Source organism: Phascolarctos cinereus, unplaced genomic scaffold (assembly GCF_003287225.1).
Source record: "Phascolarctos cinereus isolate Bilbo 61053 unplaced genomic scaffold, phaCin_HiC Scaffold_9;HRSCAF=440, whole genome shotgun sequence".
Taxonomy (NCBI): Eukaryota; Metazoa; Chordata; class Mammalia; order Diprotodontia; family Phascolarctidae; genus Phascolarctos; species Phascolarctos cinereus.
This window is the reverse complement of record NW_027556402.1, coordinates 148,923,020-148,950,886: the sequence shown is the minus strand read 5'-3', so window position 1 is coordinate 148,950,886 and position 27,867 is coordinate 148,923,020. Positions and strand designations below refer to the sequence as shown.

Here is a 27,867-nt window from a genome sequence, read left to right as displayed (position 1 = left end):
GAATTAGAGTCAACATCTGAGTACCTGAATCCTAGTTAGGATACGTACCGAACAAAATGGATGGAAGATTTCAAAGCTATTTCAACAAGGGCAGATCTGACTCTTCTTTTCTGAAGGTAGAAAGGTAGAAATTTAGAAGGCCCTTGACATTGGTTGGAATCTTTGTAGGGATTGACAATTCAAGTTATTTCCGATAATTACAATGTTTACTACAAGGTTACAAGTATTTAGACACCATGGGTCTGATGCCCAATCATCTCTCTAACTCCCACAGGTTTTACTGAGTTTCTACCCCAGCCCAAGTGAAAAAAGTAGATAACCACCTTAGCTCTCTATTTAATTTTGCCTATATACATTGTGGAAAAATGTCTTTTGTTATGTAACACTGTCATCGACCAAGACTTTTTATAGCCACAGGACACATAATATTGCACTAAGCCCAACACTGACAACCTTTCCATCATGCTGGAGCCTGCATGTACTCCAGAGAGAGAAATCACAGAATTACAGGGTTGGAAGAAGCCACCTCATGCAACCAGTCAGTGCCTAAACAAGAAAAAGGCAGAGCAGTAGGCCTGGAATCAGGAAGACCTGAATTCAAATCTTCCCTCAGACATTTATTAGTCTGCCTCAGTTTCCTCAACTGCACAATGGGGATAATAAATAGCATCATAATAGCACCTACTTCCCAGGTTTGTGAGGATTAAATGAGACAATATTTGTAAAGCACTTAGCACTATACCTGACATATCATAGGTAGGCACTTAATGCTTGTTTCTTTCTTCTCTATAATACACCAGAAAAGGGTCATCCAGTCTCTGCAAGAAGTTGTTAATAGGGGCAGCTAGGTGGCAAAGCAGATAGAGCTCCAGCCTTGGAGTCAGGAGGATCTGAGTTCAAATCCAGCCTCAAACACTTGAGACTAGCTGTGTGACCCTGGGCAAGTCATTTAACCCCAATTGCCTCACCAAAAAAAAAAAAGGAAGAAGAAGAAGTTGTCAAGCATAGTGCTTGGCATATAGTAGGGGCTTAATAAATGTTTATTGACATGAATTGAGTACCCACTACTACACCTTGTAAGGCAGTCCATTTCACTTTTGGATTCCCTAGTTATTATGTCAGTCATCTCTGTTCCAGAAAAAAGGGAGATAGTTCTCCCTAGGCAAAGGGATGATGGGTAGTATAGGGGGTGAAAAAATATCATCTATATTTATATTTGTATTTATTTATATTGTACCTTATGGTTTAGCGAAGAGGTGATAAGCATTTATAGTGCTTAACAGGTCCTGTGCAAAGCACATTTGATCCTCACAACAACCCTGTGAGATTGATAGTTATTATTTTACAGTAGAGGAAACTGAGGAGAACAGGGTCATGGAGCTAGTGAATGAGGCTCAATTTAAATTCAGGTCTTCCTGACTCCAAGTTCAGCATTCTATCCATTATACCACCTAGCTGCCTATGCTTGGCAAAGTGATTTGCCTGTGGTTACACAGTCACGATGGGGCTTGAATATCTAGGTCTTCCTAACTGGGTCTCTACCCACTCATCATGCAGCATCTCATGCTTTTTGTAGCATATCAAAAAGCAAATTCAACAAATATTTATCAGTCAACCACAACTGTGTATAGGACACTGGGCTAGAGAGTAGAAATGCAATGATGAAAACAAGGAACTCTCAAATAGCATATATTCTACTAGGAAGGCTGTGGAAGAAGGAAGGGAGGGAGAGAGAGAAGGAGGAAATAAAGAAGGAAGTAAATAAGGAGGGAAGGTAAGAAGGAAATAAAGAAGGTAGGAAAGAAGAGAATAAGAAAGGGAGGAAGGGAGGAAAAGAAGGAAGGGAATGAGGGAGGGAAAGAAGGAATGGAGGAAGGGAGGAAGAAAACAAGCATTTATTAAGCACTTATGTTTCCAGGCTCTGTGCTAAGTGCTTTTAAAATAATATCTCGAAAACCTGGAGAGACTTGTACGGACTGATGCTGAGTGAAGTGAGCAGAAACAGAACATTGTACACAGTAATAGCCACGTTGTGCGATGACTAACATTGATAGACCTAACCCTTCTCAGCAATGCAAGGATCTAAGACATCTCCAAAGGCCTCCTGATGGAAAATGCTATCCATATCCAAAGAAAGAACTATGGAGTTTGAATGCAGATCGAAGCATGCCATTTGCCTTTTTTTTTTTCTTCTGTTGAGTTTTGTTTCCTCTTTCTGGTAGTTCCTCCTATTGGCTCTAATTTTTACTTAAAACATCACTAATGTGAAAATATGTTTAATAGGAATGTATATGTGTAACCTATACCAGATTATGAGCCATCTTGGGGAGGGAAGTAAGGAGGGAGGGGGAGAAAACTTTAAAACTCAAAAGCCTATGGAAGTGATTGTTGATAAATCAAAATAAATTAATAAAAAAAATTTTTTTAAAATAATATCTCATTTGATCCTCACAACAACCTTGTGAGGTAGGTGATATATTATTATCACCATTTTACAGATGAGGAAACTGAGGCAGTCAGTGATTAAGTGACTTGCTCAGGGTCACACAGCTATTGTCTGAGTCCGAATTTGAACTCAACCTAACTCTAGGGCCAGTACTCTCTCCACTGTGCCACCTTCATGCCTCTGACAAGAATTGTTTGTATACCGGACACACAGATAAACCACAAGAGCTAATAATAGTTAACATTTGCATAGTGCCTGCTATGTGCCAGGCACTGTGATAAGCACTTTACAATTATTATCTCATTTGCTCTTCACAATAAATCTGGGAGGTAGGTGCTTTTATGATCGATCCTCTATTTAGAGATGAGGAAACTGAAGCAAACAGAGTTAGGTTAAGTGACTTGCCCAGGGTCTCACAACTAATAATTGTCTGAGGTTTTATTTGGACTCAGGTCTTCCTGACTTGAGGCCCAGAGCTCTATCTTCCACACTATCTACTCGCCTCTAACAAAATATGTTTGTGTAACAGGTATACAAATAAATATAATGCTGAGTAATGCCAGAAGGGAGAAAACATTAACCATTCAAAACAAGAAGCTGGTGATCATACTGGTGAGAATATGGAAAGAAAGCATTAGAAAGGGACTCCCTTAGTCACCCCATCTCAGGCTCCTGGAAGTCCATTAACCCAGGGCCTGTAGTCAAAAGCTTCAGCAGAGAAAAGAGGAAGGGTAACAGGACAAACTTTCTCCCATTAGGCACAGGCCAATAAAAATTATCTCAATCCCTGTGTGTCACATGTTCAACCCCTAACCCTTTGGCAGGGGGTGGTGAACCCGAGGCCTCGAGGCTACATGTAGCCCCTACGTTCTAAAGTGCCCTTTGACAGATTCAGGCCACACTTCAGGACCTAGGGGCCACACGTGGCCTTAAGGCCATGGGTTCCCCACCCCTGCCCTAGGGTATTTATCATGTTTTAACTTAATGAAGCCCCTGGTCTTAAGTAGTTCCTAGACTCATAAACTAAGAGCTACAAGGTTACCTTAGAGGTCATTCCAGTGGTGCTGCTTAATCATATCTGATTCTTCATGACCCTCTATGGGGTTTTCTTGGCAAAGATACTGGAGCAGTTTGCCATTTCCTTCTCCGGTGGATTAAGGCAAACAGAAGTTAAGTGGGTCACAGAAGTAGTGAGTATCTGAGGCCAAATTTGAATTCAGATCTTCCTGACTCCAGACCCAGCATTCTATCCACTAGCCACTTAGCTGCCTCTATACCAGTGGTACAAGATTCAAATAGAAACCAGCCCTAGGCTGCATATTAGAAAGCCATTTATTAATGTTATCTACGTTTTGTTGTATTTTATTTATTTTGTTAAAATATTTCTTAATTATCTTTTAATATGGTTCTAGCCACCAGGCCTGTTTGATACCACTGATCTAATCTAAGACCTTCACTTTTCATATAAGGAAAAAATAAGACTCAGAGATGAAGAGATTCATACAACACAGTCTGAGGCTGATTTGAATTCAGGTGTTTCATCATTATCTAGTAAGAAGAAATGACAGCTCATAATCAGATATGTAAAAGTAACAGATACTCTTCTATTTTTATTCATTCAATAAATTCAATAAGCATTTATTAAGGGCCTCCTACATACCAGGTATTGTGCTAAGCGCTGGGGATACAGAAAGAAGCAAGACAGTTCCAGATATCAAGGAGCTTATAATCTCTAGGGGGAGACAGTACACAGACAAATATATACACAGCAAGCTATATACCAGATAAATAGGAAATAATTAAAAGGGGGGCGGGGAAGAGGAGGAGGCAGCTAGGTGGCACAGTAGGTAGCGTGCTGAGCTTGGAATCGAAAAGACTCCCCTTCATGAGTTCAGATCTGGCCTTGTACACTTAATAGTTGTGTGACCCTAGGCAAGTCCCTTGACCCTGCTTGCCTCAGTTCCTTATCTGTAAAATGAGCTGAAGAAGGAAATGGCAAACCACTCCAGTATCTCTGCCAAGAAAACCCCAAATGGGGACGTGAAGAGTCTGACAGGACTGAGCAACAACAAAAGAGGGAAAGCACTGATATTAAGAGGAATTAGGGAAGGCTTCCTGTATTTTGGACGATGTATTTGTCAAAAGGAACTGTGAAAAGATAAATATAGCATTCTCCTCCATATCTAACCTTACAAGAGAGACTTTTGGCCTTTTCTACATGCCCAAACATAGCTGTCAATCAAATGTATTATTTGTTATTATAGTATTAACATTATACAAAGTTGACAGTATAAATACTACATGGCACAAACTAGCCTGTTAAACTTTAAAATACAACTGGGAAACCCGTTGGTCTTTAACTTACTGTACAATATAAAGGAGCTTGTCTAAGAGAAAAATGAATTCTCAGAATTTCCAAAGAGGAAAATAAGCATATACATTTTCTATTGGAAAAACAGGACTCATCTGTGCATGTACACCACACTGTCAGCCCTCTCTGTCCCTCTTAATCACCAGTCCCAACGTTGTTGCTTTGTGCTACGTTTATATTAACTCTTTTAATTAAATATTAGTCTGGTTTCCAAAATATTTTAACAGTTCAAAAATCTGATATTCCATCATATTTTACTTGTCCATGAAGGAAACAAAAGGGAATCCAGGAGATACATTTCCTAGACCAAGAAGTTTTCTCTTATTTATAGACCAAACTCCAAACTTTTCAATACTCAAGCAGAGGAAAATAAATGAAAACATGACAAAGGAAGGCACACAGACCAGCTTCCATGGTATCATACCCCAATGTCCAAAGATCTGGAAAAGAGGAAGAGATGCCACTGGACTACGGGCTGGGAATGATTGGGAATGACAAGATTTATTTTACCAGTTAGATATCTAAAAACCATTACCATGTTCCGCTTATTCATTCCAGCCATGGGAAGCCCACAACCGAATTGCGAAGCCATAGATCCTACTGTCTTTCCAACACGAAAAGAAAGACCAGATAGACAAGTGGCAGGAAAGCACTCAGTTACAGTATCAGCTGGTGGGGAGCCTGGGGACTCCCCGGCTGAGATTCAAGTTGCAATGCGCACCAGTGCCTGCCTGCCTGCCTCCCAGCCAGAAGAAATCCTACAGAAAGAAGTAAGAGACCAGAAGCTCGAGGGGACCTCAGACCCCAAATAGTCCAACCCCCTCCGTTTGCAAATAAGCAAAGTGAAGCCCGAAGACATTAGCTGACTTGCCCAGGGACACAAAAGTAGAGTTTGCAAGGCAGGATTTGAACCAGCTCCTCTACAGAGCCAGCCTCACTTACCTAGTGAGTAAAAAAAGTCAGTCCCATTCACCTCCCCTTAGTAAGAAGGGAAAAATAGGAGAGGCGATTTCTCCCCCAGCCATCCTTTTTCTACTATTCCTCCAGGACAATTCCCCCGGAGTGGTTTATGAGAGGCGACCTCCCACCTCGCCCATTTTCACTCCTCCTCCTGCCTCCCTCAGTCTCCCCCAGCCTCCCCCAGTCTCCCGGCGGTCCACAGTCCCCGCACCTTGCCAGGCCCGCCGGCTGGGCGGTGGCACCCTTACCTGGCTGGTGGGGCACGCTGACCCGGCGCGCCACGAGCTGCGAGGGACCAAAGTGGATGGAGCGAGTGCACCCCAAGCTCTCGTGGCTAAGGTGGATGAAGGGAAGAAGGGCGGGAGGGAAGGAGATTGCCTGGCCTCGCCCCGCCCCGGGAGCCGCCGGCTCAGGCCGGGCGACCTCGGTTCCCGCCACGGCTTGCCCGCCCCACGCCTCGCGGCAGCCAGAGAGAAGAAAGGGGTGGATCTGCAGAGGTTACCCAGCGAGGACTCCAACAGGTTCTGCCACCTCCCGCGTCTCAGCCAAGCTGCAGCCAGGGGCGCGATGGGCAGCCCGGCAGCCCCGGCGCTCCGAGGCTCAGCTCTCCGGGACTGCTCAGGCTTTGCGCAATTGCTGGCGGGCAAAGCCAGGTCGCTGGGTTTCTTTAAGCTCTCGTTTCCTCTTACATGGGGGCTCCGAAAGCAAGCGCCCCGAATCCTCGAACCCTGTCAGAGCCTTGAGCAGTGCCACCTGCGGGTGACTCGCCACTATCGCTGGCCAGTCCTTCTGGATACTGGCGAGAATCAGTCAGTCAGTCGACAATCATTTGTTAAGCGCTGACTCTGGGCCAGGCAATGTGCTAGGCGCAGGGAATACCAAGAAAGGCAAAACCAGTGTTCACACTCTGTGATGGTAAAGTCGGAAGGAAACTGAGAAATCAGCCAGTGCGACCCTTTTGGTTTCCAGAGGAGGAATGTGAGATTCTGAAAACTTCTAGTGATTTGCTCAGCAGAATTGGCACTAGAACCTTCACTTCCTCTGGTAAGTATGGGAAAGAGGTTTTTTTTAGGGAACTAAGAAATACATAACACAGGAAAGAAACAACTTTGCCAGGGCAACCAAAAGTTTCTCGTTGGATTTGTGGGGTCACCGGCAGTTGCCCCAGGATGGTTTAAGTGGTATGGGTCTCTTTCTCCCGAGACATTCTGGTTAGTGGCCTGGCATTCTGCTCCTGGTCTGATTTATAACCCTGAGTGAGAATCTAAAAGCTTTTGGCAAATTTATAAAAGAGAAATTTGTCCATGGCCTAGCTTGCCACCTCTCTAATCAATAGCCCCTTCCCTACCTCAATTTGCCCGGCCTGGGCCAGGAGTCCCAGCAGAAGCAAGCGGAGGGCAGCCGCCTATGTAAAATGAATATTTGCAGATTGCCCCATCAAAGGGTATGCCAGAGCTCTGGAGAACTTCCTCAGGCTTATTCTGTGTTCAGTATTCCACTAGACTGGCTCTCAAAAGGGACCATAAAAATCTCCAATCCCACGCCAGCAGCCCACACACCTTAACCAACAAGGTGTTAGTTGACTAGATTGGAAGAAGGGCTACATTCCAATTAACCTTTAATTAAGCAAAAGATTGCTTCATATTTTTGGGTGGGTCTTTGTACTTGAATCATTGAAGACAAGAAACTCTCAGAAATTAAGGATGGTAAAGATAGCAACTGAGGAAGATAACCCAGGGATGACGATCAATTCCCTACATTTTTAGACTGAAAATATCAGGGAAAGGGTAGTCAGAAGGGCGGAGGGCAGATCCTTTGAGTAGATCAATATAAGAACTTTCTTTTTGGCCCTCATATCGGGAAAAAAATTTTAAACGCTTTACTAATAAAGCCTCCAGGTTAATGTGACTGTTTTCCAGAACTAATAGTGTAGTGTATCTATCTATCTCTGTGGCTATAAAGTTTCAGATAGTCAACAATATACCTATCAAGTGAATAGTTTAGGTGTGTAAATAAGGTTTAACATCCACAGAGATGTAATCCAGGCTGTTACTTTTCAAATCAGACAGCACTGGCTACCTTATGAGGCAGGATGTAGGCAAAAATAGACCATCAGAAAATTTCACATACCTCAATGAATAGAAGTAAAAGCTGAATTCAGGATGTGGTTGATAACAACAAAAAAATTGTAAGTTAAATGTAATTGTTTATTGCTCACCTGAAAAGATCACTGCCTTTAACAGAAAACAGAATAGCCCCATTTTAAATACAGAGGCTTTGTCAATTAACCATATTTTTTAAAGTATTTTTGGGACTTAGGCAAGAGTAGGACAAAAGGTCTTTTCTCCCCACTATGGTGGGCTACATACCATCCCCAAAAAGGAGTCAAATTATTATTATGTATTTATCTTAATATAATTGTAATAGTATATGTATATAGACTCAGATTCTCAGCAAGTGTAGCTTGTGAAGTGTATATATGTTTGTGTGCATATGTATATATGCACCATTTTTCAAGTACAAGCTTATTTAGGTTTAAGGTGGGCATTATAAATTCATTTAGCAATCATTTATTCATTGCCTACTTTAGGCAAAGTACCTTGGTATTGTACTGGGTAATCTTTCTTTGTGGATGTGTGTGTGTGTGTGTGTGTGTGTGTGTGTGTGTGTGTGTGTGTTCATGCTCGAACTGGAGAGTTGGCATGTTGGACTTATATACTTCTATAGGCTGTCATATGCTGGTAAATGTTTAACAACCAGCTCTCCAAAAGAAACGTACACTCCACAGTTTCAAATTTCATTTATATCACTAACATTTTCTTCTTCACTTTCTTAAGTCTAAACTTAAATCAAGAAAACAATGAAGTAAGCCCTGATTGTAGATTTGCCAATTTCCAAGGTATAAATGTTAACAATAAAAATGTAATAACCAGCTCTATTAGAACTGTTTCCAACACACCCCAGTATATAGGTATAACTATAATAGGCATAGCTATAATATAGCGCCTGCCCTCAGGAATCTTATAACAAGACATACATTTGACTTGCTTTATACAGTTTTCCCAGGTTGGCACAATGAACACGAAGCCAATTGGAGCCATACCAGCATAATTATAATTTAAGCAAAGTTTGTCTTTGGCACTTCTCTCTCTCTCTCTCTCTCTCTCTCTCTCTCTCTCTCTCTCTCTCTCTCTCTCTCTCTCTCTCTCTCTCTCTCTCTCTCTCTCTCTCTCTCTCCTTTTCTTTCTTTTTTTCTTTTTTTGAGAATCCCTTGGTTTTATGATGCCATTGGGTCATTTCAACTGAGCTGGAGGGTATGCTGTGTACAGAGAAAAGTGTATTTACATGTTGCCTCCTCTCCTCTGTCTTATCACAGTAAAATGTAAATTCCATGAGGACAAGAAACTGTTTCCTTTTTCTTAATGTCATTGGTATGTAATCTAAAACCCCCAGCATAGTAGGCATTTGATGTTTGTTGAATTAAAGGAATCTCAAAGCTCATCTAATTCCATCTCTTCATTATAGAGGTGAGAAAAGTGAAGCTCCCTAAAAACTGTCCATGAAGCTCAGTAATTGCAAAATCAGGACTGAAGTCAAAGTTCCGGCTCCAGGTAAGACCCCTTGTTTAGTAATTCTCTTTTGTTAATGGTCTAAGGAGTTTTATGGTCTGAGTGAAGCTTCAGAAATACAAGGTAAAGGGTACCAACTCTACTCTAACAGTCCAGTATTATCAACTGAAACTCCACAGTAATTTACTTGGTTCTGGCACTAGGTGCCAAAGATATGATGAGGTCTGAAAGGAATTTACTCACACCAAAATAAGCATCAAGCCAGCCTAAGGGAGTTCTTGTGGAAGAAAAGCAAGGTTGCTTTAAAAAAAAAAGCGTTGGGTTGTTTTTTTTAAGCCAAAGTCTTTTTGGTTTTATTTTGTTTTGTTTTCTGGCTGAGGGTGTCTACTAGCCTCATTAACAGAGCAGAGATAACCCTAGGAATCTGCCAACTCCTAAAAGAGCTACAACTTTCATTTTGAGAAAAAAAATCTAAGCAACAATGTCATCCCCCAAAAAAGCAATACTATTCCAGTCTTTTGTTAGTCAAGCCCTTAGCTGGACCCAGGTAGAACTGAAGGAAGTTTTTCCAGCAGTGTTTATTTTATTTTTTACCCAAGTTTATATTAAAGGTGGAGTGATTAAATTCCTTTGACACAGTCCCCCCCCTCCCCCACCCCAGCCCTTGGCAATCAGCATCAGGACGATGCAAATTACCTTGGAGTGTGACTTAGTAAAACTGGAAGATAGAGGCAGAGTTGACAACATGGCATTGGCCGAGTAGAGGTAGCAACCCAGCCAAGGTCTCCCAATATTTCCCTCCCAATAACTTCAAAAAAAGTGTCAGATCAAATTCTGCAGCAACATAGCCAACAAAAGGTCTGTGTGAAACTTTTCTAGCCCAAGATAACTTAGGAAGTTGGCAAGAGAGGTCTGTGACATCATAGTGATACCACCCTGGAGGACACATGATGAAATCATTGGTGGGCCTTGGAAGTGGCTATGGCAACACCTGCAGTAGCTTTGGGAAATCTCAGCCCAGAATGGTCAGGGGATTGGACAGCTGGTCAGGAAGAGATTACAGGAGACCCTGAACTGAGGACACCGAGCACAGAACCAGGTACCCTTTGGCGACTTTATTGCCTATGTGAAGTTCTAGATCATCGGTCTAGGGCAGAGAAGAGCACCTGTGGTCCATCACAAGGGAGGGCCCTGGTCACAATTCCAAGGCTGAAAGGAGCATCAGCAGGGGACCTGGTGATGAAAACAGGGCTGAGAGGAGCCCTGCAAGGGAGCATGGGCCCTACCTAACCACACTTCACTCCAGATAATTCCACCTTGAAAGCACTGAAAACCCCTAGAACTAGATATGAAAACAGCAGCACGAAGCTTGGAACAGTGCCTCTGTTGAGGTTTAGGGGTGCTGGGACCCCAAAATCACATTATGCGGATCCTGTCCGAAAGAATTTGACCCAAGCCTTCTTTCAGTGAAAGACAAGGTTTATTAGAACATCCTTCATATTGGACAGACTCTTAAAGAGTCTGAAGGTTAGTGAGCTAGTGGCTAGATTTTGAGAATCTGATCATTGTAATTGAGACAAGATGGATCTTATATATAGAAAGACTAAGGGAGGGATCTAGGAGTGGCCAAATAGTCTATGAGGTAATAGAACTCCAGGGACCTGGACCATGTGGCCAAGGGAGAAGGAGCCTAGATAGGATTAAGAGTGGGAAGTGGAAGTAAGACAATGGAGGGCTAGGCAAGGTTTAGGATAAAGGAGAATTGGGAGGTTGGGTGTAGGCAACAACAAAAGGCCAATTGATGGGATTATAGCCTCAGGCAAACACCAGAAATTTGGCCTTATGGGAAAGTCCAGGACTCTTCCTTTTGGGGATCTAGATCCCATCCTTATCACCTCCTTTCTGGGGTCCATATCCCAACTTCAGCCAATGTACCTGCCAATGTCCCCCCCATCACTCCCTGGATGCAGCCTGTGCTCAGTTCCAGTCAACCTCCTCTTTGGGACCCCCTTGAGGCAAGGACAGCTCTATGCCCCTTGCCAGCAGGAAGCAATTTCAGAATCTGAGACCTTTGCCTCTTACCCCAAAAGAATTTGGGTCCCATTTGTTTGAAGGGTGAATGATGAGGATGAGATCTAGACCCCAAAAAGGAAAAACCCTGAACTTTCCCACATAGCCAAATCCCTGGCGTTCCCCCTGCGGCTATAATCCCGTCAACTGACCTTTCATTTTGGCTATGTCCAGTCTTCCAATTCTCTGTTACCCTTAATCTAGCCCTCCATTGTCTTACCTCCCTATGGCCACTTCCCACCCTTAATCTTAGTTGGCTCCATTCTCCCTTGGCCATGTGGTCTAGATCCTTGTTCTATTACCTCACAGTCCCCTCAGACTACTTGGCTACTCCTAGATCCCTCCCAGTCTTTCTGTATATAAGGTCCCTCTTGTCTCCATCAAGATGCTCAGATTCTTATAATCTATCCATAGCTCACTAATGGACAGATGTTATTAGAACAGATGTTCTAATAAACCTTGTCTTTGGCTGAAAAAAAAAAAGAATTATTGGACTGCCTGAAAGTCATGATCCAAAAAAGAACCTAGACATCATATTTCAAGAAATTATAAGGGGAAAATGCCCCAATATCTTGGATCCAGAGGGTAAAACAGAAGTGAAAAAAAAAATCCACCAATCACCTCCCAAGAGAGATCCCAAAATGAAAACTCTCAGGAATATTAGAGCCAAATCCAAATATTAGAGCCTTCCCAGGGCAAGGAGAAAATATTGCAAGCAGCCAGAAAGAAACCATTCAAATGCATGGAGCCATGTGTTAAAGAAGCAGAACAATTTCTTTAAAGTTAAAGAACAGTTTCTATGTTAAAGAAGCAGAAGGCTTGGAATATGATATTCCAGAAAACAAAGAAACTAGAATTATAACCAAAAATAATCTACCCAGTGAAACTGAGTAGAATTCTTCAGGGGAAAAAAAATGGATGTTTAATTAAATAGAGGACTTTCAAGCATTCCTGATGAAAAGACCAGCGCTGAATAGAAAATTTGACATTCAAACACAAGACTCAAGAGAACCCCAAAAAGGCATACAGGAAAGAAAAATCATAAAAGATTTACTAAGGTTAAAAAGGTTACATTCCTATATGGAAAGATGATACATATAACTCCTAGGAATTTTGTCATTATTAGGGCAGTTAGAAGTCTACATAGATAGAGGGAATAGATGTGAGTTGGTTATATTAGGATGGTCTCCAAAAAAATGAAGAGGTGAGGAAGAAGATGCACTATGAGAAGGAGAAAAGGAGAGGAAGAATGGGGAAAATTGTCTCACATAAAAAGGCATGCAAGGAAGAGCTTTTACAGTGGAGAGGAAAATGAGGGGGAGTAGTAGCAGATAATGTTTGAATCTTTCATCAGAATTGATTCAAAGAGGAAAGAATATATATATGTGTGTGTGTGTATATACATACACACACACACACATTATATATATATATATATACATACACTAAGTTGGATACAGAAATAAATCTTACCCAATAGGGAAGTAGAAGGGGAAGGAAATAAAAGAAATAAGGAGGGGGGGTGTGATAAAATGGAGGGTAGTTTAAGGGAGGTGGTGGTCAGAAACAAAAACAGACTTTTGAGGAGGGACCAAGTAAAAAGACAGAGAGAAAGATAAACAGAAGAAAAGAGAATGGAGGGAAATACACAGTAATAATAACTGTGAATGTGAATGAGATAAACTCACCCATAAAACGGAAGCAGACATCAGAATGGATTAAAAACCAGAATCCAAAAATATGTTGTTTATAAGAAACACTTTGGGGGGCAACTAGATGGCACGGTGGATAGAGCACTGGCCCTGAAGTCAGGAGGACCTGAGTTCAAATCCAATCTCAGAACAAACACTTGCCACTTACTAGCTGTGTGACCCTGGGCAAGTCACTTAACCCCAATTGCCTTAAAAAAAAAGATAGAAACACATTTGAAACAAAGACAAAACACATAGAGTTAAAGAGCTGGAGCAGAATCTATTATACTTCAGCAGAGGTTAAAAAAAAAAAGCCAGGAGTAGCAATCATGATCTCAGACAAAGCAAAAGCAAAAATAGATCTAATTAAAAGAGAATCAGGGAAACATTTTGATAAAAGGTGCCATAGACAAATGGGCAGCTAGGTGGAGCAGTGGCTAGAGTGCCAGTCTTGGAGTCAGGAAGACTCATGTAGTCTTGTCATGTTTTTCTGAAACCATTTCCCTTGTCATTTCTTGTACCACGATAGTATTCCATCACAATTATATTCCACAACTTGTTCAGCCATTCCCCAGTCAATGGGTATCCCTTCAATTTTCAATTCTTTGTCATTACAAAAACAGGTACTATAAATATTTTTATTCATATAGGTCCTTTCCCCTTTTCTCTGATCTTTTTGGGTACTAGATACTAATATCCCTATAATTACAGTTAAGGAAACTGAGGCAGATAGCAGTTAAGTGACTTGCCCAGGGTCATACAGCTAGTAAGTGTCTGAGGACAGATTTGAACTTAGATCTTCCTGACTCCAGACCCAGTTCTACATGCCATGTAACTAGCTACATCTGAATAGATGAACACTGCATTTTCTAAAATATTTTAAGTAGCCCTGTGGCTTAAAAGAAAAAAGAGTTGGACTTAACAGTAAAGGAAATCTCAGTTCGTTTTCTGCCTCTGAAACTTACAACCTAACTAAACAAGAGATAAAGATGATCATTAAAAAAAGGGCCATTTTGATGGCATAAAATGGAAAAGTCAGTGGCTAGCTGTCTATTCTCTAAGAGAACCATGACGTCAGGAAGGTAATGTCATGACTAGCAAATGAATTGGATTTAAGTGAGGATGGGCTGTGCAAAGTCACCAGCCTCACTCTCTCCTCCAGAGCCATCTGGGTCTAGTGGCAAGATATAGATCAGGACAACTGGAGTTATCTTACTTTGTTGGAAGGCATTGTTTGAAGTAGGTGGGTGTGAAACTGGATAGAAGATACAACCTAGATTGGAACCGACTGTCTGCCCACATTGCCTCTTTATGATAGGTAATCTTTTGCTGTGGTCTTTTTGTTTGCTGAAAAACCCATGAAAGTTTAGGAAGCAGAGATGAAGCAAAAGGAAAAAGAAAATTCAAACTTAGGCTTACATCCCAGTTTTAGCCCTTCCCAAGATTATCTCATCTTTTATTCTCTAAACTAGCTAGCTAGGTACCACTTGGTTGAGGACTTATGGGTTTATGACCCATGCTGAACCTTGTAGCTGATCCCTTTCCTTTACTTGCCTGCACAGTGTACCCTGAGTTTTTCCTCTAAGTTTGTCTACTTCTCAAAAGGGAATTAGTACTGCATTCCACCCCCACCTCAGATTACTGAAGAAACAAATACAGCTTTGACTAGTCTAACACACACACACACACACACACACACACACACACACACACACACTAAGTAAAGGAAATACCCAATATGTAACCCAAAATCAAATATGGAACAAGTAGTATGTTCCCATACAGAAAAAGGAATGGTAAACAAAAAAAGAATTATAGGATGATTAGAACAGAATATAGTATCATTGCTACTAATATAGTTGGTTAGGAGGATAACATCCATCCCAAGTGGGGACCCAAGACAGTTTCTTGGCAAGGTTACTAATTAGACAGTTTACATTTCACCTCTACACCAAGCAGGATCTTCTTGCTACTGGCCTCCATTTCTCTCTGATGTGCTTTGTTTCTGCCAGTCTTCTCTCCTGGCTCCTACACTTCCAACTACTCTAGAAGTTTCTTGGTTCTTATAGCACTCACAGATCTTTCAGGACTTTTTGATGTTCACTAGATAATGCCATCAATGACCGTGTGAAAAAAATGCTCCAAACCACTAATTGTGAGAAAAATACAAATTAAAATAACTCTGAGGCTTCACTTTACAGTCTTCAAATCAGCAAAGATGGCAAAAGAAGGAAATGCTAATTTTTGGAGGCACTATGGGAGAACAGGCACACTAATGAAATATTGGTGGAACTGCAAATGATCTAACCATTCTGATGAGAAATCTGGAACTATACACAAAAGGCCAGTAAAGTGTGCACAACCTTTGACTCAGTGATACATACCACTACTAGGCATGTAGCTCAAAGATATCATATAGATAGAAAGGATGTATATGTTCAAAATATATATACAGTAGCAAACAACTGGAAAGTGAGTACCCATCATTTGAGGAATGATTGAACAAATTATGGTACAGGAATGTATTGGGATAGTATTATGCCTTGAGAAAGGAGGCATTTAACTTACCAGGATTCAGAAAAAATCTGACAAGACTTGTAGGAATTGATACAGAGTGCAGTGAACAGAACCAGAAGAACAATTTACATGATCACATTAATGTAAAGGAAAACAACTTTCAAAGAATTAAAAACTCTGATCAATGTTAATGACTAATCATAGCTTCAGAAAACTGGTGATAAAGTATTCTTCCAGCTTTGGGAGAGAAGTAATAAACAAGAGATGCAAAATGAGACATACATTTTCAAATACAGCCAATGTGTTGACTTGCTTTATTTGACTCTACTTTATTCCAAGAGCAGGCTTCTGTGGGAGATCGGGAGAGGAGACATGGGGAGAGAAGAGGGAGCTGGTAAGTACTGATAGTAATTTAAAAAAAGAAGAAACGAATGGGAGATTAAAAATACACAGCCGGTTGCCTCACCAAAAAGCAAAAATAAAAATAAAAATAAAAATAAAATAAAAATACACAGAAGAGAGCAGAAGATCACAGTTTCATTTAAAATCCTCTTCTTTTCCTGTTGAAATATTTGTGTTTATTGATGGTTGTTAAGTTCGTAGTAATAACATTTTTAAGAAAAGACACAACCAATGTGACCATGTCACATGACTTCTGAGTCACTTAACCTCTACAAGCCTCAGTTTCTCATATATGAATTAGTAATAATAATAATACTTTTACCACCTACCTCAGAATTGTTGTGAAGAACTTTATACAATCTTCAAAAGTGCTATAAAATATGAATTATTATATTTGATATGAACACTTAGCACCTACGGGACACTGCAGGACACAAAGATATAATACATATAATTCATAGCCTCTCCCTTCTTCACTGAGAAGGAAAGACCTGCCTATTACAGCTAGCATTTATATAGCATAGCACTTTAAGGTTTCCAAAGCACTTTACAAATGTTATCTCATTTCATCCTTACAGCAACCATAGGAGATGAGGTGCTATTGTTATTTTTATAGATTGAATATTTTTTTAATAGATGAAGAAATTGAATTTAAATGACTTGCCAGGGTCATAGAGCTAGTAATCATGGGAGGCAATATTTGAATTCAGATCTTACTGACTCTAAATCAGTGCTCTGGTTACAAGATGGAGAGAGGATTCCATGAAGGAGGACCATCTTGTGCTAAGGGGCCCATAAGGGATAAACCAATCTAACTGAAACAGAAAGTTTACTCAGAGGAGTAGTGAGAGATGGAGTAGATAGGAGCCAGATTATAGATCAATTCAATTTGACTAGTATTTATTGAGTTGTTTTTTATATGCCCAGGCTTGTGTTACTATGGCAGTGCCTAGCATAAAGAGGTATGATACATACTCCTTGCCCTCAGATTCTACCTCCTTGAGGCCTTGGCCTTTTGTACATGAAAACAGATGCTCTAATAGATTAGTCAAATAAATCACACCATGCTAATATGTTAGATATCTATCTTTCCGTTGCATGCCAAAATTATGCCTAGCCTTTGGGCAGAGTTTCCACATTCAAAAAGTTACTCAATATGCCACCCCCCTTCATTACTAACCCCTTACATAGAAGGTGGATATAGTTTCTTAGGCAATGTTTAGTGGAACATGACCTCAATGGGAGTCTGACCTCTTTCTTATATGATTATTTCTGAGCTGTATAGAATTCTGGGATAGTCTAGTTAAAATATGCTTGAGAATAACCTTAAAGAATATTGCTAATGGGAATTAGGCAACTACTATCCTTACATCCAACTCTCAAGACACATTTGATGTTGAAATATTTAATGTTTCATTGCGCTGAGAGTATGCTATTCCTTATCAAAACAAAGATGACTTCATTTTAGTGATATGAATTATGTATGTCTATGAGTTTCTATCTGTGTCATGTAGAAACTAGTTAAGTCTTTTTTCTTTCAAGGAAGAAGATAGATTAAAAGTTGTGGGACTAGGGGTGAGGAGGGGAATAGCAAAAGGAATTATTTCAGAGAAACCTGAAGATTTGTATGAACTGATGCAGACTGAAGTGAGCAAAACTGGGAGAATTATCTATACTATAACAACATTGTAAAGGCAAACAACCTTGAAAGACTCAAGAACTCTCATCAATGCAGTGACCAACCACTATTCCAGAGGACCCATGATGAAACATTCTATGCATCTTCTGACACAGAGGTGATAGACTTAGGATGCAGGTTGAGGCATTTATATTTTTGGATATGGCTAATGTGGGAATTAGTTTTACTTTATTATGCATATTTGTTACCTGTGTGTTTTCTTGTTTTTCTTTTTTCCCCATTGGTGAGGGATATAAAAGGAAGATAGAATAGATTTTTGTTCTTTAAAAACAATAAATTAAAATTTTTTAAGAATGTATGTGTGGCATTTTGATAAAAGCCTCATTTCCAAAATGTGTAGGAAACTGATCCCAATTTGTAAGAACCAAAGCAATTCCTCAATTGGTAAATGGTCATTGGATATATACAGGAAGTTTCCAAAGGATGAAATCTGTTGGATGTGTGAAGTGAAGCTATATACCTTTAAAAAAAAATCACTCAACATACTCTTTGAGCCAGTGATGCCATTTATGGCAGGAACAGTATTTGAACCCTTCCTCTTATGCAGATTAGGTTAGTTTTTCTTAAAAGGTATTGAGATATTCCTTGAGACTAGGTTGGCTCAGAAAATTAAGGGGTTGTTGAAATCTTTCTTCATTGTCTGAGTACAAAGCTGGAGGAGCTTGGAGAAGATTGGCTGGCAGATATTGACAGGAGTTTCACTTAGCTGAATCAGCTCAAGGCATCTTAATGTCTATCTTCCTTGAATATCCCTTTCTTCCTAAAGCTCCCCCTATCGAATGACCTACAAATGTCTCATTTCATTCCAATCTCAATCCTAAACTAATAGGAGACTGTCCTGAGTCAGACCCAACCCAGGACACAAATAATAAAGTAAATTAATTCACTGGATATGGAACAAAAACTTCATATTTAAAAGTTGTCGTTCAGTCGTATCCAATTCTTCATGACCCCATGGACCATAGCACACCAATGCTATTCATGAGGTTTTCTTGGCAAAGATACTGGAGTGGTTTGTCATTTCCTTCTTCAGTGGATTAAAGCAAACAAAGGTTAAGTTGCCCAGAATCACAAAACTAGTAATTGTCTGAGGCCAGATTTGAAATCAAGTCTTCTTAACTCTAGGCATAACGCTCTATCCCAGAGAGCCACTTAGCTGCCTCCATTTAGAGAACAGATATTTAAATTCATGTTTATGGATGTTTTTTAAATTATATGATTCTTAGCACCCTTTCCCCCCTTTTCTTTCACTTTGCCACCATAGCAGGAGGAGTACAGGACCAAGGCACATGTTGCATGTGTCTTTCTTTCAGAGTTTTCTATGGCCAAAGAATTTGCTACCTAGTAGCCAACATGGTAGTAATAAACTCCTCCGCATATAGCTAGACTGTTAATCAGTCAGTCAATAAATATTTATTAAAAACTATCACGTGCCAGGCACTATGATAAGTGATAGGGATACAAAAAGGAGAGAAAAAAAGCTGGTCTTTATGCAAGTAGCATGTGAGAGACAGAACCTTACAGAGTTTGTGCTCCATTGGCAATACGCATTTGAGAAAGCAGAGTCACTTCCACTGTCATGATGAAGAATACAAGTAGAATTTTGGTGGAGACATACAATTTGTCAATTTAAATTTGAATATGTTATTCCAATTTTGTCAATAAAGCACACATTAAAAAAAACCCATAGTATCATGCTAGAGTATCCAGGGTTGCTTTTTATAAAATTACTTTTGTAATATTTAATTTACCATTAGATCGCACTTTATACATTTGATAAATGAATGTAATATGGTATAAGAAAGCTGAATGATTCCTGAAAAAAGTGTTTCCACGTGGTTTTTCTAACTATTAATTTTCTGAATGCCTAAGAGCGTGTCAAAAGTAGTGCAGCTCTTTATTCTGCATTAGATATATTTATGAAACACTGTAAATTTAAAAAAAGTAAATGTTATCTAATCATGATTTCACATTGTCTTCCACTTTAATTTCAGAGATGGAAAAAATTTTCCAAATGAAATAAAAGTACACATAAGAATCTTAACATTTATTTAATATTTATCACAGTATTTGCGTCCTTTGTCAGCGTACAAGGGGACCATTTTCAATTCTTCCCTCTCCCTTTTCACCCCACATCAAATCAGTTTCCACTCTTCAAATTCTCAGCCTGAAAAGAGTTGTCTCAAAGAGCAAACGAGCACATAGAGGTTTGGTTCAGAAGAGTCACTATTAGTCCTTTTTAGAATTTAAGGAAGTACTTATCAGTCAAGTGTCCATTAGACAAACATTTATAGATGTTAATCATCATAACCTTGCATTTATATGGTGCCTTAAGGTTTGCAAAGCACTTTCTTGACCCCAACCCTGTGAAGCAGTTATCACAAATATCCCCACATGAGGAAACAGACTCGGGCAGATTAAGTGATTGGCCCCAAGTCACACAATTAGTGAGGGTCAGAAACTCAACCCAGGACTCTTCTGACTCAAGGCTAAAGATCTTTCCTCTATACTTTGCTGCTTCTCATTAAATTAATTCTATGAGATCTTTAGAGTTATTCTACACTTTCTGTGATGCTGGCAGTTCAAGTGTTATTAAAAGTTATCTTTGAGGGAAATGTGCATGTGTATGTATGTTGCTTGATATTTAAAGAACAACTCTAGAGGTTCTTAATCTAGGCTGCATATACTATACATACACACATATATACGTATGTATGTACACACATGCTCACATATATAGTTATTTAAATATAATTGATTTCCTCTTTTATCCCACGTATTTTATTTTGTATGCATTTAAAAACATTCTTTTGATCTATAGTCATATGAAAAAATGCTCTAAATCACTATTGATTAGAGAAATGCAAATCAAAACAACTCTGAGATACCACATCACACCTATCAGATTGGCCAACATGACAAAACAAGAAAATGATAAATGTTGGAGAAGATGTGGGAAAATTGGAACACTAATGCATTGTTGGTGGAGTTGTGAACTGATCCAACCATTTTGGAGAGCAATTTGGAACTATGCCCAAAGGGCTATAAAAATGTGCATACCCTTTGACCCAGCAATAGCACTTCTGGGTCTGTATCCCAAAGAGATCATAAAAATGGGAAAAGGACCCACATGTATAAACATATAGCAATTCTTTTTGTGGTGGCAAAGAATTGGAAATTGAGGGGATGCCCATCAATTGGGGAATGGCTGAACAAGTTGTGGTATATGAATGTAATGGAATACTATTGTGCTATAAGAAATGATGATCAGGCAGATTTCAGAAAAACCTGGAAAGACTTGTATGGACTGATGCTGAGTGAAGTGAGCAGAACCAGGAGAACGTTGTACACAGCAGCAACCACGTTGTGTTATGATTAATGTTGATAGACTTAGCCCTTCTCAGCAATGCAAGGATCTAAGACATCTCCAAAAGTCTCATGATGGAAAATGCTATCCACATCCAGAGAAAGAACTATGGAGTTTGAATGCAGATCGAAGCATATTATTTGCTCTTTTCTTCTGTTTTGTTTTGTTTCCTCTTTCTTGTGGTTCCTCCTATTGGTTCGAATTCTTCCTTACAACATGACTAATGTGAAAATATGTTTAATAGGAATGTATATGTAGAGCCTATATCAGATTGTGCACCATCTTGGGGGGGGGGGAATGAGGGAGAGAAAAAATTTAAAACTCAAAAGCATATGGAAGTGATTGTTGAAAACTAAAAATAAATTAATAAAACAATTTAAATAAATAAATAAGAACATTCTTCTGGAAAGAACACCAGAGGCTTCTCCAGACTGGCAAGGAAGTCCATCATGAAAAAAAAAAGATTAAGAACTCTCTATTCTAATGATTAACACATAAAAATATACTTATACAAAGTTAAATTGACCTGTACTGTGGCTATAAAAGCTGCATAGTCATGTGGGGAAAGAATGAATTTGAACTCAAAGGCTAGAGGCTCAAGTTCCAGCCTTGACACTTTTTATTTGTGTGTCTTTGGGTGAAGCACTTCATCTCTTTGGGCTATAATGAAGGAGTTGGACTAGATAATCTGTAAAGGACCTTCCAACTCTATAACTACTATAATCCTGGTCTCAGACAGAGGAATCAGAATTATAGATTAATGTAGTCACAAGGATAATTTCTTTTTAAACCTCTAACACTCTGTCTGAGAAGCAGGTTTTTATGCATATTTCCAAAGGAAGGAGGCTGGAGGTGGGGAAAGGAAGTCTTTTTCCAAAGTCAGCTGAAAGTAACATAAAATGAAGTCTTAGCCTACTACTGAGGTCTGGTTGGACTCCAAATTGCATATTACTATATGACTATGAATTAAGATAGAAAGAACAAAGGAACATAGCAAATATTATAACGTGTTGTCATTCCCTAGGAAATGGAGAGAGAGAAGAGCAGCAAAACTTCACTGAGGTGGAGGGAAGACACCTGAATTAATAAAAAAAAAATCTGAATTGTAACATTTTTGCAAAAAAAATCTAATATTATTATAAATGCATATAAATGTGTGTGTGTGTGTGTGTGTGTGTGTGTGTGTGTGTGTGTGTGTGTACACACACCTCCAGAATAAAATACAAAATCCTGAGCCTGACATTTAAAGTTTTCCTAGGTCTGGCAGCCACCTACCTTTGCAGATACTGACTTCCCACACTCTATCTATGCAGCCAGACTGGCCTATTTGTTCCCCAAATTCAACATCTCTGACTCTAGTCTCTGTGTCTTTGCATCAGATGACCTCTGTAGCCCTCCCTCCTCCCCCCATCTCTTAGATTCCTGCCTTTTTTCAAGGCTTAGCCCTAGTGCTTCTTCCTATTGAAAGCCTTTCCTGATCTACCCTTCCCCCAGTTGTTAGTGTCCGCTCTGTGCTGGAATTTCCTTGTGTTTATGTATCTATGTACCTGTTCTGTCTCCCAGACCCAATAAAATGGAAGCTCCTTAAGGTCAGGGACTATTTCTTTCTTGCTTTTATATATCTGCAATTACAATTACAGTTCCTTGTGCTTTGTAGGTACCCAATAAGCATTTGCTGAATTGAATATATTCTTAAAAATTGGGAGGAAAATTTATTGAAAAAGACTGCTAAGTGTTGTTTTGTTTTGTTTTTAAAGAAGTAATTCAAGAAGAGACGAATAAATGTTTTGAAAGTCCAAGTCAGAGAGAATCAAAGCCTGTATTCCTTGGGGCCACATGTCAGCCTGTGACAGGAAAAAGCCAGAGGTTTCTCACCTTATAATATCTCCAAGAGAGAGGAAGAGGCCTAAGACAACTGTGGCCTTTGGCAAGCAACCCCCATTCCAGTTCCACACCTGCAGTCCAGCAGAAAGGTCACTGTTCACCGCATAGTGAGCAGACAAGAACTAGGCGCAGGATGGATAAGCATACTTCCAAGCCGGTCCAAGTCATTGCCATTCCATATTATTCCTCCTCTCCTGAAAACAGGCTTCCCGGCCTGCCTGAGAATGTTGAGACCCTCTGTGCAGCATTGCAAGGCTTTTGTTCTTAACATAGAGTGAGCACTTAACAAATGCTTTTTCTTTCATTCATTCATTCATCCACTCATTCATTTATTCATTCATTCTATATAAGACTGTATTAAATGGCACACGAATTAAAAAACAAAAAGTCATTTAATTTAAACTAATTAATTTAAACTGAATAATGAGGTAAATAGGAATGAATTGAATCAGATGTTTCCTGAACCCATACCCAAATGGGATTCCTCTTCCTCACTCCTAGAGAAAAGCTAGCCAACTATTTAATTATTTCATATCCCTAATGTAGTGAGAAGGGGACACAGATAAAACTTGCAGCCTCTGTGGAAGGTCACAATCTGAAGCTGCTCTATCTTGTCAGCTTTCCTTCCAGTCTCGGCATAGCTGGCCAGAAAATGCTGATTCCTGAGGGCCTGGCCAAGATGAATATGGAAGCTTCTCGCTAAGGCTGTCCCCCATTAGCATCTAATCCACATAGATTACTGGAATCCTGGTGCCATGTCTGGGTGCACCCTGATTGCAGACAGCAATCTTTCCTCCACTCCCTTCTCTGCCACCGTTTGCATGCTTGTCTCCATCTCTGCTGCTCATGCCAGAACCTTCTGCAAGTCACTCACAGTGCTGCCCATCTGCATACTGATTACCCTTCTTTGGACACTCTCTAGTTTATTAATGTCCTTCTTAAACAAGGGGTTCCAGAACAGAACCCAATAACAGCAGGTGAGGTCTGTTGAGTACAGTGTAACTCTTGCTGCCCTATTCCAAGATGTTATGTCTCTCCTAATACAGACCAAGGACATATTAGGATTTTTTGACTGTTACATCACATTGATGACTCATAATGAACTAAAACCCTCAAATATTTTTCAGGAAAACTGATGTCTACCTCACTTTGTGGTTATGAAATTGATTGTGCCCAAGTATAGGATTTAATATTTATCACTATTGAATTTCATCTTATTAGATTCAGCCTAATGCTTTACCTTCTCAAAATTCTTTTGGTTCCTAACTCTATTATCACTGAATGGGCATTGCCTCAGTCAAACTGAGAGCTGTTAAAGACCTTAATTTAAAAAGGCCAAGCTCTCCCACTGCATCCAGGGCCATCTTCAGTGGTCCTAATCTATATCTTGCACTGGGCCCAGAGGGTTCCAGTGGAGAAAGTGAGGCTGATGTCTTTGCATAGCCTTCCCTAACTTAAATCCAATTTATTTGCGTGTCATGACATCTCCTCCCTGATGTCATGGTCCTCTTCAAGAAGGACAAACAACAACAATAACTATTATTACTGAGTTAATTTTCCTTCCTAGCTTTGTATCATCTGCAAATTTGATGAGCCCACCATCTCTGTTTTATCTAAGTCATTAACAAAAGTGTTAATCTGCAGAGGGTCAAGCACAGATCCCTGGGTATTCCACTGGAGACCTGTCATGCTAACACCAAACCATTAATGCCTATTTGATTTTGGTTTTTTGTTGTTTTTTGCAAGGCAGTCGGGGTTAAGTGACTTGCCCAGAGTCACACAGCAAGTGAGTATCATGTGTCTGAGGCCAGATTTGAATTCAGGTCCTCCTGACTCTATCCACTGTGCCACCTAGCTGCCCCAATAACACCGCTTTGAATATGGCCTTCCAATTCATTATGTATTCATCTATAATAATTGTGCTGTCAACCTATACAGACCTCTCCATTTTCTTCACAAGAATAGTATGAGACACTTTATAAAAGACTTTGTTAAAATCTAGGCAAACTATTTTCACAACATTTCTCTCCTATACTAATTTAATAATCCTCTTCCCTATTCATCAACAATTTCTAATGATCCATTCTGAAATCTGCCAACTCTGCTTTCTTCCCTTTTTAAAAAATTGGGACATTTGCCTTTCTCCTATCTTTGAGGACCTCTCCCACCATTTCCCATGATCTTTCAGATGTCACTGTCAGACTCAGTAATCCCATTTGTAAATTCTTTCAGAACCCAAGGATGTACCACCTAGGCCAGGTGGTTCAAATTCATCAAGTGCAGCTAAGTATTTTAGTGTTTCCTTTCTATCTGGGGGTTCAACTCCCTATTTATCGTTTTTCTCTTCTTTCCAGTGATCATTCTCCTTAGTAGAAAAAACAGAAGCAAAAGAAGGATTGAGCTGCTTTCAGTTATTAAAAGGAGGGGAGAGGGTAGGCTATCATTGTCCATTAGAAAGGCATATCCATGTGAGACATCCAGGAACCAGCAGATGTCTATAAGTGAAGTCCCTTATCAATACTAATATATCATGCCTCTGAGCCAGGCTTGTGACACATTTCCCAAACTTCATATCTACTTCTTTCTTTTGTCCAAGTGATCTATGACATAATCACCATTTCTTCCTCCATTAAATTTTACCTATATACTCTCTGTCATACTTTGCCCCCTCTAGTTCCTAGATTTCCTTATATGAATATACCTTCTATACAGTGCTGCTCCCCCACCTTACCACCACTTTTACCTATCTTGTTTATTTTTAAATTTATTTATATTTTTTTAACATTCTTTTAAAAAATTTTTGAATTCTAAATTTTTTCCCTCCCTTTCCCCCCTCTTCAGCCCATTCAGAAGGCAAGCAACATATTGATTATACATGTGAAATCATGTAAAACAGATTTCCACATTAGCCATGTTACCAAAAAAAAAAGCAAGAAAAATAAAGTGAAAAAATTATACTTTCATTTGCATTCAGAGTTCATCAATTCTGTCTTTGGAGATGGATGGCATTTTTCATCATGAATCCTTTGGAATTGTTTTGGATCACTGTATTAATCAGAGTAGCTAAGTCTTTCATAGTTGATCATCTTTACAACATTATTATTATTGTGTACAATGATCTGATTTTGTTCATTTCACTTTCCATCAGTTCATATAGATCTTCCCAAGATTTTCTGAAACCATCCTGCTCATCATTATCTTGTTTATTTTGACCAAGCTATAGTCTGCTCATGAATTTCATCCCCACCAAGTCTCAGTGATACCCATAAGGTCCAGTTTGCCTGCTTGCATTAAGACCCTTACTTCTTCTGGTTTAGTGTCTAAACTGTAAGCATGTGGCCTCCCAGTACATCAATTTCTTCAGTTCCCTTGACCAGCAGCTCCACTCTACCTCAGCCACCCACAAGGGTGGTTGAATGGTTGCACCTTAGACTTTACCACTCCCCCAAATAAGACATCTTCCAGGATCCTGAACTCTGAAATTCCTCTCCCTCTCTTGCCACCCTCCTGTCCTCCTTTTATTTCTCCATCTGTCATAGTCTTCTTGAACCTCTTCTTTGGCTTCATCCTGACTTCCAGTCCCCTTTAGTCCTCCAAATTCTCCCATTCCATTGCTCCTGGTCATGGTATCATGTCCTTACTCTTACATTCTTGACCTTTCAGTCAGATATTCAATATTGCTTTGTCCTCTAGTCTACGATCCTCAGTACCCTTGTCATTCATTCATTCAACATTTATCAAATACATACTGTGTATAGATTATCATGAAAGACACTGATGAGAAATACAAAATTTAAATAATGCTAATACCTCACATTTTATATAATGGTTCAAGTCTTCCAAAATGTTTTCCCCAAAATAACCTATTTAGAGGAGATGGTACATTTTACAGATGAGGAAACAGATAGTTAACAAGGGTGAGTTACTCATCCAAGCTCTTATAGCTAGTTTGTGTCAAGCCAGGACCTGAGTCTAAGTATTCTGACTCCAAGAGCAGTGATGTCCTTACTGTACCTCTCTACCTCATAACAAAAGAAGAACCAATCACAGACATAATGGGGCTTACAGTTCAGGTGGGCATAAAGCATAAGCACAGAAAAAAATAATGAACAGTATCCAAGTGCGATGTGAGGTTAAGGAGAAGATTTTTACTGACAAGAGGGATCAAGCAGAACAGGTGAACTTTGAGTTAGTCTTAAGGGGTAGGTAGGAATCCAACAACTTAGGAAAGGGCATGAAAAGATATTTCATGCTACATAGCAATAAAAGAAAAAGAAATTGAAGAAATTAGCATAGGCAGTAAGGAAACAAAACTGCCACTCTTTGCAAATAATATAATGGTAGGGATACTTTGTGAATCCTAAAGAATCAATTGAAAAACTAATTGAAATAATTAACAACTTCAGCAAAGTTGCAGGATATAAAATAAACCCATAGAAATCATCAGCATTTGTATATATTACCAACAAAGTCCAGCAGGAAGAAATAGAAAGAGAAACTCCATTTAAAATAACTGTAGACAATATAAAATACTTGAGAGTTCACCAAGAAAAATCCAAGAACTATATGAACACAAGTATAAAAAAAGTCAGATCTAAACAATTGGAAAAATATTAATTGCTCATGGGTAGGATGAACCAATATAATAAAAGTGACAATTCTGCCCAAATTATTTTCTTCTTCAGTGCCATATCAATCAAATTACCCCAAAAAAAAAATTTATAGAGCTAGAAAAAAATAACAAAATTCATCTGGAAGAACAAAAGGTCAAAAATATCAAGGGAATCAATTTTTTAAAATCTGAAGGAAAGTGGTCTAGCAGTACCAGATCTCAAACTATATTACAAAGCAGTAATTATCAAAGCAATCTAGTACTGGCTAAGAAATAAAG

General features: G+C 39.4%; 2 protein-coding genes across 4 annotated transcripts in view; one reads left to right on the top strand and one right to left on the bottom strand.

Annotated features, from left to right (window-relative positions):
* The window catches only part of TEC (tec protein tyrosine kinase), a 114,812-nt gene extending 108,702 nt beyond the window's left edge, over nt 1–6,110 (bottom strand). For 2 of the 3 annotated variants that reach the window (XM_078148713.1, XM_020990486.2), the window contains exon 1: nt 6,026–6,103. The gene's annotated coding sequence lies outside the window, so the exon portion shown is untranslated. Of the gene's footprint in view, nt 1–6,025 lie in introns of all 3 variants that reach the window. The other variant, XM_020990491.2, reaches the window with a different exon arrangement.
* Nucleotides 463–22,680, top strand: LOC110211264 (uncharacterized). The gene is made up of 4 exons (XM_078148859.1): nt 463–569; nt 5,666–6,821; nt 9,303–16,018; nt 22,117–22,680. Exons 1-2 carry the CDS (start codon nt 463–465, stop codon nt 6,618–6,620), a joined length of 1,062 nt encoding a protein of 353 aa, XP_078004985.1. The 3' UTR covers nt 6,621–6,821; nt 9,303–16,018; nt 22,117–22,680.
* Nucleotides 22,681–27,867: the final 5,187 nt, after the last annotated feature.

Bases quoted from the DNA above. Each gene is read 5' to 3' on its own strand.
- LOC110211264 (XM_078148859.1), top strand. From the start codon at position 463: ATGCTGGAGCCTGCATGTACTCCAGAGAGAGAAATCACAGAATTACAG. The intron at 570-5,665 runs GTAGGCCTGGAA...AGCAAAGTGAAG, and splicing joins AACAAGAAAAAGGCAGAGCA to CCCGAAGACATTAGCTGACT.